This window comes from Micrasema longulum, unplaced genomic scaffold (assembly GCF_059751315.1).
Source record: "Micrasema longulum isolate JH-2025_06_02 unplaced genomic scaffold, ASM5975131v1 h1tg000037l, whole genome shotgun sequence".
NCBI classification, from domain to species: domain Eukaryota; kingdom Metazoa; phylum Arthropoda; class Insecta; order Trichoptera; family Brachycentridae; genus Micrasema; species Micrasema longulum.
In genome coordinates, this window is record NW_028277244.1 from 1,000,411 (window position 1) to 1,015,284 (window position 14,874).

A 14,874-nucleotide genomic window follows, 5' to 3' on the forward strand; every position below is an offset into this window, starting at 1 on the left:
ATTCCAAAACTACTAATTTTATTTATTTATTTATTGTTTATTGCATTTATTATTAAAAAGCAGTTGCCGTTGTAAATGTAATTTAATTTTCACTTTTTTGTATTATATACTCCTTACTATTTTGCATATTGTATTATTTTTCATAGTAAACGCCGATTATTCGCCAGTGAATTGTATTTATTTACGAGGAAAACAAAAAACAAACAGACACACGCGTTGACTTATGACTGCGATAACTTAAGCACGTTCATTATTGTTCATTGTGATCGCTCAAATGCTTAGCATGTTTTTAAGCACGTCGATAGTTATTTGTGATTGAGCTACGGATCTCTTAATGCGGCCCTGGTCATGGGGACTATCAATTTGACAATGACCAGAAATTTGTGGCTACTAGATAGTTAATTCATCATTCATGCCCATTGACACATTAATATACAAAGACTTGCCCCGTGCCCTCTAAATGGATGACACCTAACTCATGCCCCAACGCTCGGTCAAGCCCGACACGTCTTTAGTCGTTTTTCGACTGCCAGCCAGCAGCACAATCACAAATGACCATCGACGTGCTAATTAGCGGCGTGATAACAATTTTTCACCGTGGTTGTTTATCGGATGCGCGGTCACAATGAAACATTCGTGAAAGTTATCGATCGGGATTATTATACTTTTTTAATATTGTCATACTTCAACTTGATGCTTGGCAACACCTAATATTAAATGTCAAAATTTAAATATTTACGATTCGCAACGCATAATCAATCACATATGTATTTGAATTTTACTGGTGTAAATATGGAGAATATTCCTAAACTGTAAGTAAAATAATTTAGTTTTGTTTTTTTGTTCACAATTTAGCATGCTATTTATTTGTTTTTAATCAAATTGAGAAAGCAATAGCTTAATAAAACTAAACAATTGTTGACGGCGTTTGGCGTTTTGCAACGCGACCGCGATAACTTCAGCGTGTTCATAATTGTTCGTTGTAATCGCTCAAATACTTAGCACGTTTTTTAGCAAGTCGATAGTCATTTATGATTGAGCCCCAGGTGTAACGTATAGAATTAAAATTAAAATGCCCGCTTGTGTAATGAAAGTGTGTAAAAATCTTTCGGATAAACATTGTAAAAAGGATTGTGTAACTTAGAAAATATTTGTTTATTAATGATTATCGTCGGCCTCGTGGTGTAGTGGTCAGCGCGTTTGCCAGCCATCCAAGAGGTCTCAGGTAAAATAATCAATATACGCTGCGATTGGTGTACCAATGCAGTGCCGTATGCACCATTAGGTGCGGAAAGGGAATGATGATGAATGATTAACAAAGCTTAAAACAATTAATATTAAAATATAATTAAAACAACAAAAGAAATTGTGTATATTTTTATTTCACTTTTATTTATTATTATAATTAAAATGCAGTTCCATCCATAAATGTCAGTAGAAAAACTCAATCTACTATTAAAATATAAGAATGTATTATTTTTTGTAAACGACAAACTACGCCTAGCGGCGCAATTGTGAAGCTCATCTTATTTTTAGGGCTGCAATGATAGGAATACGTTTTTAAAATATAAATGATAGTAAATATTATTTTTTAATTCCCTAAAAACCAGTGAAAATATATAAATGGGTCGAAATTATAAAGAAATTAAGGAAATTATCTGGTTGGGATTCACCGAAAGCTAATGTTGATTGTAAACATTAAAACACAAACTTTTTATATCCTAAAAATGAGTATCCTCCAATTTTTGGTAGCATATGCATGCTCGTTGAATGCACCCCTGGATAAATAAACAAACTCAGTAACTACGGGTACGTTTCGTGTCACTACTTTTAAAAATATTTTACTCTGTAGGGCGCATCATGTATTAATATGTCAATGTTCGTGCCTCTGTTAGTACTTTTGACAATACTTTCTTGTGTGTAGGGTACCGGCAACATCTTTACCTATTGAATGGGACTTTTAAAACGTTTACATGTACAGGGTGTTCTTTAAACCCTGTCACATCCGAAACCACGATGATCAGTATGGGTAAGAGAAGACATATAAGCGTATTAAAAAAATATTAAGAACAAAGAAAAATTTAAAAAATAAAAGATTTAAAAAAGCAAATGGTTGCTTACTTCTGCAGGGAAGAAGTGAGGGGAGCGCGGCGCAGCATCAGATTCCCCCCTCCCTCTCCTCGCTCCGCCCCTGTAGAAGTAAGCAACCATTTGCTTTTTTTGATTTATAATTTTTTAAAATTTTATTCGTTCTAAAAATATATTTTAATGTGCCAATATGTCTTCTTGCTCATACTGATCATCGTAGTTTCGGATGTGAAAGGATTTAATTAACATTCTGTATATTGCTATTCGAGGAAGAATTTCGTAGGTATACCTGTGATACTTGGAGTGCTTGTTGGGGGTAGGCGAGGGTGGTGAGTAGACTACTGCTGCACAGCAGAGCCAAGAACGCCAATCCTGTAGTTTGGTGGTGAAGCATTCTGTAACAAGGAATTGCATTCATTAGTATTCGAAAGGTTAACTACAGTATCTTCAAAATCCAATCTTTTCTAGAGAGACAAATTAGTAATTTTTCATGCTTTAAAAACCTTAAAAGTATTTTTCAATGACAGGCTTTAAAAAAAATAATTTTCTAAAATGTATTGATCTGCGAAATAGCTATTATGCTTGTTTAAGAAGACTAGAAAGAGCAAACTGACAAAAACATGCTCGTAATTATAGTTTTCTTGGACCTCAAAAGAGCCTTTGAAACAATTGACCAAGAAATATTGTTTTTTAAATTGAAGAAAATAGGAATAAAAAGAACAGCAATACAATAGTTTGAAGAGTATTTGAGTGACAGATTCCAAAGAATAAATTCCAAAGATAAAAAAAGTGACGAAATTTCTGAGCCGCTTAAAATAGCATCGGGAGTACCACAAGGATCTGTTCTCGGACCAGTTCTATTTATTATATTCTAAAAATAAAATAAGACTGTTTGCAGACGATGCCTTAATATATATATATATCGGGGGAAAATTATAAAACCATAATGGACAAATTGAATCACGATCTATGAAATGTATCTCTATGGCTAAAAATTAATCAACTAAATTTATACAAAACAAAATATATTAATATGGGAAAAATAAAAATAGAAGTTACACCATCAATTGTAGTAGATAATGCAAAACTGAATGAAGTTAGGTGTAATGGTGGATTCCAAACTTACATTTCATCAAAATACTAAGATTGTAACAAAAAAGATTGCAAAAAAATAATCGATTTTGGAAATAATTAGAAAATCTGTTGATAAGGATTCATGCAAAATTATTTTTAAGATTTTTTTGAACATCAACTACTGTAGCAGCATATTATTTTGATCAATCCAAAAAAAATGAAAAAAACAAAGCTTTTAGAATAGTCTTGAAAAAAAAAACCGATACACAATTGTAAATTTGATGTAAAAGAATGAAAAGTATTAACATATAAGCAAATAATATTTTTCAATGTGATGATGTTAGTGTATAATATTATTAATTTTTTAAAAAGCAAAGAATTTTGGAAAAAAATTGATCAAAGACAGAATGAGAATGATCACAATTCCAGAGAAAGGATTAAAATCAGACTCCCATTAAGAAAAAGGCGAAGTCGCAAAATTCTATTTTATATAAGACTCATAGAATTAATATAGTCCAGAAACCGCATACGCACATCAAACAGAAGGCGACTAAACTACTCATAAATGAGCAGGTTTACGTTTCGACCCATTAATTTCTTTGTAGACGTCGCTCGGTACGCAACTCCTGATTTGAATTCAACTAGGGCGTGTTGTGTCCTTTTAATTGAATTCAACTAGGGCGTGTTGTGTCCTTTTAAATTGTAGAAATACTGCTAGGATCTTAAAGAAACAGAATGCAATCACATTTCATGTGTAATTAGTAAATGAATGTGTATGTAACAAATACATTACTTAAAAATTGAATTATTTTTCTATCTGCCAGATTGTCGAAGAAATAAAATGAAGATTTCGCTAGTGTTGCTAGGGTAGTAATTTTTTTTACCCTACTTTGCTCATCTAATGGGAGGAAAATTGGATCTCGGATTAAACGACATTGTCTTTAAAACATCAAATATTATTTAACATGATATAAAAATATTCGTTTTATGTAAAATACCATTTGTTTTATGTTTTAAGTTCAAAGTTCATTAATTCAATTACTCTTATTAAATGACCCTTCACTTATCTACTCTATTGTGTCAATCAATATTTCCGCGTACACAATAAAATTTTAGAGAAATTAAAAGAATGCTTTTTTTAACCTTACATTTGTGTTATAATTAAAAATTTCCCATCGTGCAACATTACGCTGCGGCATCACGAATGCGCGCGGCGAAAGTGAGGCATAGTGGGAGAATTATTGGACACAGTCAGATGTATTCAAATATGATTCTACGCTCCTTCTGGACTATTCTTAATTCTATGATAAGACTGTAAAAAAATATTATGAAATGGGAAAAAACATTTATGAAAGAAAAAAAATCAAAACTCTAACTTATAAATGAAATATATGTAGATACATTGTTATTATTACAGCAGACATAATAATATGTTTATGTGTGCCCTATTTCAAGATTCAAAATAAAATAAGTAAATAAATAGGTGCAGCGACTAGTATTTTTAACTCGATGACCTACCTACAAAGTGCTTTTTTACATGCATCTTTCTATTATTGTTTATGGTTGGTGTAAATTTTTTTGGTCCATTTAACGACAAAACAGCCATTAACTTTGTAAGGACCCGAGCCAAGGATGCACCATGCCATAATCTTTATTTTTTCACTGTCTAACGACTCCTTATCTTTGCATATCGTATTGTTTACGATTCTTTAAACATTCTTCGGAGCCGAGGACTGTAAGAAATCAGCCATTGGTTTTTGTAGCGTGTTCTTTGGCGCCAACGATGTATTTTTTCGTGATAATATGGTTTTGTTATTTATTCTTAAGGTTTGAATGTTTTATATTGTCTTTCACCGATTTAATAAAATTTTGTGAGAATTTGTACAATAGCAATTATTTTGCAATTATTTTGTACATATTTTTTGTGAAACAATGAAGGCACTTTTGACGTTCGCATGCTCTTGAAGTTTCGTAAACATTGACAGCTAAGTGCAGGAAACAAATGACGTACTTTAAGTATTGTTTACACATGGACAATGAATAGATAATACAATTATTGTCTTGACCTAGCTCCGTGAAGAGACGTGACAATACGAAAATTCGGCCGCAGACCACTTGTGAGCGCTGCGAAAATGAATACACGACGGCGTTTATTACGAGCGAGTTCACGAAAAATACTATTTATTTTATCCCAAGATGTATTGGAATTTTTGAAAAATTAGCTGAATGGCAAACATTTATAATTTCGGCCTCGATTTTCAGTAAAAAAAATACGCGGGAGCGACGCACACGCGTCGAGCAAATCACTATCGTCATTAAGTATACGAGTACTGTCTGTGTGCGTTCACATGAGAACAATGCGACCGCGGAGATAGCCTGCCCGTCTATCTCTGTGACAATATCTCGGAACAATGTTTTTATTTTATTTTTTAAATATTTTTATTATTTTAAAATTAAACATTTTTTTGTACTCCCAGGAGTTACAACAAACTCATTTTGGGAGAGAAAAATATTTACATGAAGGTATGGTAATAATATAGTTGTATGTAATAATATTTACTTAAAACTGAAATAATAAAGCAAGTTAAGTATATAATGCAATGAAATTAAAACAAAACACGATAGCAAACATTTACATACAGTAAGAGATTTCTGGGGTAAAACAAGGACATAAAACTAAAGGAGATCACTCAGCCTCCTCCAGAAAATTTTGAAAGTGCCGGCCATTTTAATTAAAATTAAAATTGTAATAGAATATAACAAAATAAACCCTTTTCATTATTAGATAAAGTTCGAAGTCAATATTATTTTATCAAGTTAGAAGATAAATTTGCTAGATCAGGAGAATTATAGAGGATAACACATCTTTATATAACACTTTTGACAAAACAAAATTGCTTTACATCTCTGCCGAGTAATACTTTGAGGCTAAATATTCAAACCTAAATATAATCGCAGAGAATTGACTTTGAACTTTGGTATAGTAATAAAAAATGTTCTTAATGCTGAGTTCTATTTAAATAATGCGTTGGCCAGCACAATAAAAATTAGCCTTCTGATAATTTCCTTTCACTAAACTAATGTTCTGGGACAAAACAATATTGTATTGTCCTCTTGTAAACGGCCTTTTATTGTTGCGGGCGCCACAATAGTGACGTACTGCCGGAGATATAATTAATAAAAAACTTCATTACTGATTGACAATGTCGATATTAAATTGTATGTCAAATAATAATGTGTCCATTATAAAGAGTTCGCATTACGATCAATTAAATTTAATCGCTCTCCCGCGTTTATTTTTTGACGTCGACTTAACTTTACGCTCCTTTCTTGCGCGCCTTGTAAATTTCATCATCTATTTTTGTTCTATTAAGTACATTTTATGTACAAAACTTAACAGCAAAGCTAAATTATTAATCGTATTTTTGAAAAATGCGCCTGATGTTAAAAATCAATTATCTCAGTTTGAGGTGGTGTGGCTTAACACATTTTTTCATAAAACAATCCACTTTAAAAGTAGTTTTAGGTGAGAACGGGAATGTCTCATAATACCTGTCTCATGTGGATTGTTCGTAGTACGCTAACTATGGTCAACTAATTTCGTGACTAATGCATTTAACCTCGCTACTTTCTACTAACTTATCGCTTTCTTTGCTGACCGAGACAACTCCAAGATGCTCCCATTTTTATTGTTTAATATTTATTTATGTAACTTTTGACGGTCATAGTCTACTAACTTGGAATCATTTCTTTATCTAGGTGGACAATGGAAATCATCCTACATTTTTTGTCATAATATATATTTTATTCAAAAATATGAAGGCGTTCAAATTATTATGGGAAAATACCGGTTTTATACTTAAACTCTTAACTGTGCCAAAAATATCCGCGCGTTACGGTGATGTGTAGTTAATATACATGCAAAATTTGCAAATATTACATGCAAACATGTAGTTGAAGTCAAAAGCAGTAAATTTTATATTTATTTATTTATTCAACACTTTATACACATTTACAATTTATATACATATAAGGGCGGGTATATTTCCAGGCAATTCAATTCAATGCAAATATTCAGGCAATTTCTTCCTACCTACCCAAACCGTTTAGTTTGAGAAAAGTACATGGACAAAACAATCTTACAACTTTATACAAAATTAAAAACAACATTGCTGACCTTCATCAAATTTTTTTTTTTAGGTTTTTAAGATATTTTAAACAGTTTTATATTTCGGGGAGGAGTGGGGGGGGGGTGGCGTTTTACCGCGCTACTCCAGAAACGATTTTTTACGAAAAAGTTCCGAAAAACCGTGGTGAGCTGTGGGGGGTAGGCTGCTGTTGTGTCATAAAAATTACCAATTGTAAAAAATGTTTAATAACCTATGAAATCTCCATTGAATTCCGTAAATTGATAAATTACTCATAAATTCGGTAGAGTTGGCAACGCTGGCTCGAAAGCAACTGCGCACGACTGGCGTACTGTGGCAGTGGTACAGGTTACTTTACTACTGGATTGCATGCCGCTTGATTTCGTCTCTCTCGATCGCGAATATACCTATAGCATCGAGAGTGAGACGTAAAGAGTGTTTGAGACAACCGGATATTCGGTACTCTGATATACGACATACGACGCATCGGTAAACTTTTTTATGTATTAATATTTCATTTCTATTTGTTACACAATGCTTTTTCAGTGCCAATAATGATATATTATTTAATAATTAATTATTTAAATCGATACGCAAATACGTAACTGAAGAAAAACGAAAATTTAAACCCAGTATTTGTCATATTTATACAGATAAAATGTGTACTAGCTACATTTCCAAGCACAAGAGCTTAGTATCTTTTTCAGAGAGGCACCGCGTAACAATAAGATATTACATGAAGCAGTAACGTATAATTGAGAAATGAAAGTGTAGTTAATTTTCTAAACAATACTTAATTAATAATATAAAAAATATTTACTTATCTCAGTTGGGAAGGATACTTGAGAAAAAAATACAAATTATAAACATTTACAGGCCTTAACCCTTTCATTGTCCAATTTCTCCTTTGTTATAAATACCCAAGTTATTAATACTGGAAAAATATTTTTTAAAAAAAGAGCCTTATTTTCATATTGTATGTAGACAATATGCTACAATGGGTACAAAGGTTCGAAAACAAAACAGGAGGGAGTATAAATAAAATAAATAAATTAATCTATCACCCAGTTCAAACCCCTTTATTTCGGCAGTGATATGAAGTGTTAGTATCAAATCTCAAGAGCACCAGAACGCCCCCGGGTGACACCGAAAGCCGGTCACCGGTTGTGCACCCAAAAGCAGGAGACTTACTCAAAGACTACTGGTTGCAAATCAAAGTAAATCAACTAAAGTTAACAGATGAAAGAGTTGAGAAAATGAGGATATTTAAACATAGACAGAATGGTAAATGTAACATGGTTTGTAAAGCGGCCACTTCAACCCACCAATGAGGTTATAATCCCAGTAAACGCCTAGACTTAATTTTTCTCTTTTCAAAAATGTTTTTTATGGAAAATAAATACAATAAGGAAAAATCACTTTGCTTTTTTTTACAATTTCAAATTGATAAGGGTCTGAGATTAATAATACTGTCGAGTAAAATAATAGTATATTTTAGCATGAAAAATATTTTTGAATTTTTAATGTTGAATTCCCGCGAAAACAGTCATTGCATTGGCCACACCCCTAATACGTCAAGATTCGTATAAATTTTGAACTTTGACCGTTTTATTAAAAAAATAAAAATATATTTATATGTTTTCCATTATAAACTATAATTAATAATAAAAATAATGTGACCTCACTTTACTCACGGGGTTACCCGTGCTGAGGTCACTTAACAATATACTTTTTAAAAAATATATTTTTACATTTGAGAATAAACAAAGAAGACTAACTTAGGAAACAGAGATAATTAACAAAATGTTCAGACAGTTTTAAACACTACGTATTTATGTTTTTAATTAATGTATGTATGTACATCTATATTATTTATTCTACAAAACGCACAATGAAAGAACAAAAACATAACATAGCAATACATTTTTGGAGTAGATGATTCAATATCGGTTTGGGCGAATGAGACAATCCATTTTATGTCTACCTAGCTCCACTATCTATTTTTTATAGCCTTTTTGAACATTTTTTCGTTACTAATTGTTTTGATAGATAGTGGAAGTAGGTTAAAGATTTTAATTAAATAATACTCAAAATTGAAATAGAACATCGTCACGAGACTTGACGTCACAATTATCAAGACCAAACATGTCGCGTTTTTGTATGGACATATTTTTTAATAAGTTCTTCTATTAAGTTATGAATGAAAACATTTCTCCACAATATCCATATTGATTTTGGAAATGCAATTAATATTTTTAAATTCAACAATGTTTGAGTATGTCCAAATTCTTGCAAACTGGCTGGCAGACTTTCTCCCTAGGGAGTGATTTATATTTTAATTTAATTCAACAGAGTTCAAATTTGTTTTCGAGCGTTGCGTGGTAGGTGATTTGGTTCCGCCGGATGAATCTCACCCACGTCATAAATGTTTCAGCTCTTTTACTTCACAACAATCAACAGATGGAAGAGTTGAGGAAATGTGGATGTTCAAACATGGGCAGAAAAGTGAATATTACACAGTGTGTAAAGTGGCCACTTAAACCAGCCAATGACAGGTCATAAGCCCTGTAAACGCCTAGACTTCCATATTCCCTTTTCAAAAATATTTTCTCTCTCTGTTGAAATAAATTTAAATATGAATAACTCCCTAGGGAGAAAATCCAGCCAGTCTGCAAGTATTTGGACATATTTAAACATTGTTGAATTAACTACCTGGTTGGTAAAAGAACAAGTATAAAAATTGGAAAATTGTTTTCAGGCGTTGCCTAGTAGGTGATTTGGTTCAGCCGGATTAATCTCACACACGTCATAAAGGTTTCTGCTCTTTTACTTCACAAAAGTCAACAGATGGAAGAGTCGAGGAAATGTGGATGTTCAAACATGGGCAGAAAGGTGAATGTTACACGGTGTGTAAAGTGGCTACTTAAACCAGCCAACGACAGGTCATCAGCCCTGTAAATGCCTAGACTTCCATATTCCCTTCTCAAAAATGTTTTCTCTCTCTGTTGAAATAAATTTAAATATGAATAACTCCCTAGGGAGAAAATCCAGCCAGTCTGCAAGTATTTGGACATACTCAAACATTGTTGAATTAACTACCTGGTAAAAGAACAAGTATGAAAATTGGAAAATTGTTTTCAGACGTTGCCTAGTAGGTGATTTGGTTCAACAATGTTTGAGTATGTCCAAATTCTTGCAGACTGGCTGGCAGACTTTCTCCCTAGGGAGTGATTTATATTTAAATTTAATTCAACAGAGTTCAAATTAGTTTTCAGGCGTTGCCTAGTAGGTGATTTGGTTCAGCCGGATGAATCTCACCCACGTCATAAAGGTTTCTGCTCTTTTACTTCACAAAAGTCCACAGATGGAAGAGTCGAGGAAATGTGGATGTTCAAACATGGGCAGAAAGGTGAATGTCACACAGTGTGTAAAGTGGCTGCTTAAACCAGCCAACGACAGGTCATCAGCCCTGTAGAAGCCTAGGCTTCCATATTCCCTTCTCAAAAATGTTTTCCCTCTCTGTTGAAATAAAAAAATTAAAAAAAAATAATTTCGTATATTTTTATCGGTTTCGTAGAATGTGATATTTGCCGGTGGCAATAAATTTGAATTTCGTTTGCATTTGTATTTATTTTTTGTTCGATAGAAATAAATAAAATACTATTTTAATTATCTACAATGTAATTATTTGGAATTGCGAGTGATCTTGTTTCTCGTTTGTTGCTGAAGATTATCAGTTATTATGCGAGCGTGTTTACCAGCGACACTCCTGTTACCCGAAGAGTGCTCATCTCGTTACGAAGCATAAGTATAGTTTACCAATAAGTATGCTAATGTAACAGGTAACAAGTAACCGTTAGTGACCCACAGAGCGGAGCCACGACGCAGACTACTCGACCGATGTACTGATCCGAGTGGCGTAATATCAGGTCAGCAAAGTGGAGCCGCTCGTTAACAGCTGATTAGGACGTGTGCGAGAAACACACAAATAACCGTGGAATCGAACGGTTCAAATTTTCAAAATTGGAATGCAAACATTCTTAATGATTATTTAAATTTACAGCACAAACATTATAATGTAAATTAAATATACTGTTCTTTATTTGAAGAGCACTCAAAATATAATTGTTTGATACATTACTTAAAACATAATGTACCGACCATAGAATTAAGAATAGTCCAGAAACCGCATACGAGCATCAAACAAAAGGCGACTAAACTACTCATAAATGAGTAGTTTTACGTTTTGACCCATTATTTTCTTTCTAGACGTCGTTCAGTACGCAACTCCTGATTTGAATTCAACTATGCCGTGTTGTCCTTTTAAAGTGTAGAAATACTGCTAAGATCTTAAAGAAACAGGATGAGATCACATTTCATGTGTAATTAGCAAATGAATGTGTAAGTAGCAAATACATTACTTAAAATTTTAATAATTTTTCCATCTGTCAGATTGTCAAAGAAATCAAAATGGGCATTTCGTTAGTGTTGCCAGGGTAGTAATTTTTTTACCCTACTTTGCTCAACTAATGAGAATTAATGGAAATTGGACCTCGGATTAAACAACTCTGTGGTGGGCATTCGACCGACGTTATCTTTAAAACATCAAATATTATTTAACATGATATAAAAATATCCGTTTTATGTAAAATAAAATTTGTTTAATATTTTAAGTTCAAAGTTCATTAATTCAATTACTCTTATTAAATGACCCTTTACTTATCTACTCTGTTGTGTCAACCAATATTTCCGCGTGCGCAATACAATTTTAGAGAAATCAAAGATCGCTTTTTTTTACATTACATTTGTGTTATGATTGCGCGCGGCGAAGGCATAGTGGGGGGGTTTTTTGGACACAGTCCGATGTATTCAAATATGATTCTACGCTCCTTCTGGACTATTCCCTATTCTATGGTACCGAAATTACTTTTAAAAATAGGATAAGACAAATACAAAAAATATCATTTCAAAGTAGCATAATGTATTAAGGGTTAAAACCGTATGATGAGATGCCTAAATGCATGAAGAATGAAAGAAAACGTATAATTAATGTTAGTAAATATTAGTATATAACCACTTACAGACTATTTATGTTTACCGGTATCAATACGTAATAATATTCCCCTTATATATATAATCAAATATCTTTTTAATATAGCACACATTTTCATTTAAAAATTAACAAATCGTGTAACTTTCAACCTCCTAGCCCCTCCCCTGCCTTATCCCCACACCCACACATTCTGTAACATATTGCTAAATATTATTAAACTATTTTTAGTGCATATTCAGACACGGTGGTGTTTGCATTCCCTTTAACTAAGCATGTAATTTATGTATTTTAAATACTACGTACACTACGGTGATGGTAAAGGTGAAAGCGTATTTTAGTATTTGCATGCTGGTGTAGTGAGGATCCTGACGAAGAGACGGATACTTCTCGAAACCGATAGACATAAAAAATCGGTAAAAGTCGGTAATAATATTTACTTACATTAGTTAAAATATTTTACCACAAAGTCAATACTTATTGATTTAAAAAGGGTCGTATGTTTAACATATTACAACACATGATTGAGAACATTTAAGACAATGATATATGGAAGTCTAGGCATTAACAGGGCTAATGACCTGTCATTGACTGGTTTAAGCCGCTACTTTTTATATAATAACCTGCCAAACATCGAACATAAATTACGAATAATTTACTACAACAACTTTCTACTTATCAAATGCGATGTACGATGTACGTTGATATAAGTTTTACTAAAATAAAAAAATATATTTATCCCTTAGTATATTATATCGTTCACAGTCTCTAGATAGTAAAGTCCATAGAATTATAATATAGATAAGTATTTATAAACAATTTACAAGAATTTCTTAGAGGTACTGTTTTTTGGGACAGTGAGTTGTTATTTGTTTTTTTATTTTTTTTAAAGGAATAATCCGCTAAGCCGCGGATTGAGGATTGTCAGCAGGTGGGATTGAGGAGATATGGAAGGAGGTAACGAAAAAGTTTCATAAAGTTTATTTTTTGTTTCTTTAATTAAAATATTTTTTCTGTGATTTTTTAATAAATTATGTATACCCACGCACATGTTATGCCTAGATGGGTTTTTCAAAAATATTTTGATTCCATTTTGTGTTACGTTTGTATTCAAAATTTTAATAGTAAAAAAAATAAAAAAATAGTAAATACGATTTTTACAATGTTAATGACAGTATTAGGTTCTCTCATTATAAAAATCTTGTATTGAATATAATCTAACGGTAAATTCGCTAAAATAATTATTTATGTCATTACTTATGAACATCACCTTAATATGAAAGAATTGTATGATTATCAAATTTTTGCTATTAATTCAGATTCAAATCCTCAAAAAATACATTATTTATTTAACAAGTATACATTAATTCAATTAACAATGTATTCTTCACTGGGAAAACCCGTGCCGAGGAAGGCATTTTACAATTTTAGTTTAGTTTGGATTTATTTATATTATTACTAAATAATAGTTTTAGAATCTGCTTATTGCATAAATGTACAATTAATAATTGATTTTAAATTTCAATATCATCCTCGTGCTAGCAATAACCGAAGAAGATAATTTTACAATGGACCTTTTGATGATGGATTATTTTTTTACGTATTTTTTTATTGATAACAAAAAAAAACCTAATTTTATTAAGAAAATATATTAAATTAGGTATATTTTGCTGAAATAAAATTTTCATGAAAAAACAAAAATACTTTTAAAAAAGAAAAATCTCTTAATAGATATTGGCGGCGCAACGACGAAATATTGTTAAAAATCTCAATTATTAATCTATTATTAGATTGGATTATAGTTTCTAGGTCATTCTTGTCTCCTTTCCCCGAAGAAAATATAATCCGTATGTTACAGCCTATTCCTACGGGGAAACGGCGTGATGGTTTGTTTGTAATAAATTTCAATCCACCCTAATCTTACCGTGACGTGTAGATTTGGACGGCACGTTTAAAATGGGCCAAAGTGAGATTTGTTTAGTTTGTTTACTAAACACGCCGAAGACACGTTACGTAACGATAATGAGGAAGTTCGGTGCTACGAACAATTGAATATCAAAATGTTTTATTTGCGCGGTAAAAATTAGAGCATTAAATTGTGTCGCGAAGTTTCTTGAAAACGTATGGAAAAAATAATCAAAAAGATTTCGATTTGATAAAAATGAACAATTTTGAACGACGCCACTAGTTCTTCCAAATCAGCCAATGATAGAGTGTTGTGATATATTTCAAGTTTACGGAAAGCCAATTCATCAATCAACAGAACTCACCGAAGATAACTTGTGACGTCACAAGCGGAGTTTTTAAAATCACAAAACTTTGAAAAATCGCAGTGCTGATAATACGATAAAAAAATGGCTTTATTTGATGGTACCCATATTCTTCTTCTTGCGGTGCCTTATCAGGTTCCCCCGACGTTGGTGATCACTACAGCGAAAGCATTTCGGTCCTGCGCTACTCCGAGGCCAGGACAACTGCTTGTTGGATTTACTCGCTATAGTGACTCCTGGGAAA

At 32.3% G+C, this 14,874-nt stretch overlaps 1 protein-coding gene across 4 annotated transcripts in view; it reads right to left on the bottom strand.

Annotated features, from left to right (window-relative positions):
* The window catches only part of LOC148285410 (uncharacterized), a 42,788-nt gene that overhangs the window by 13,184 nt on the left and 14,730 nt on the right, over window positions 1-14,874 (bottom strand). For all 4 annotated transcript variants that reach the window (XM_088225908.1, XM_088225920.1, XM_088225912.1 and 1 more), the window contains exon 2: window positions 2,378-2,483. In XM_088225908.1, the coding sequence (XP_088082034.1) occupies window positions 2,378-2,482 (105 nt within the window). In that variant the 5' untranslated portion in view covers window position 2,483. The remainder of the gene's footprint in view (window positions 1-2,377; window positions 2,484-14,874) is intronic.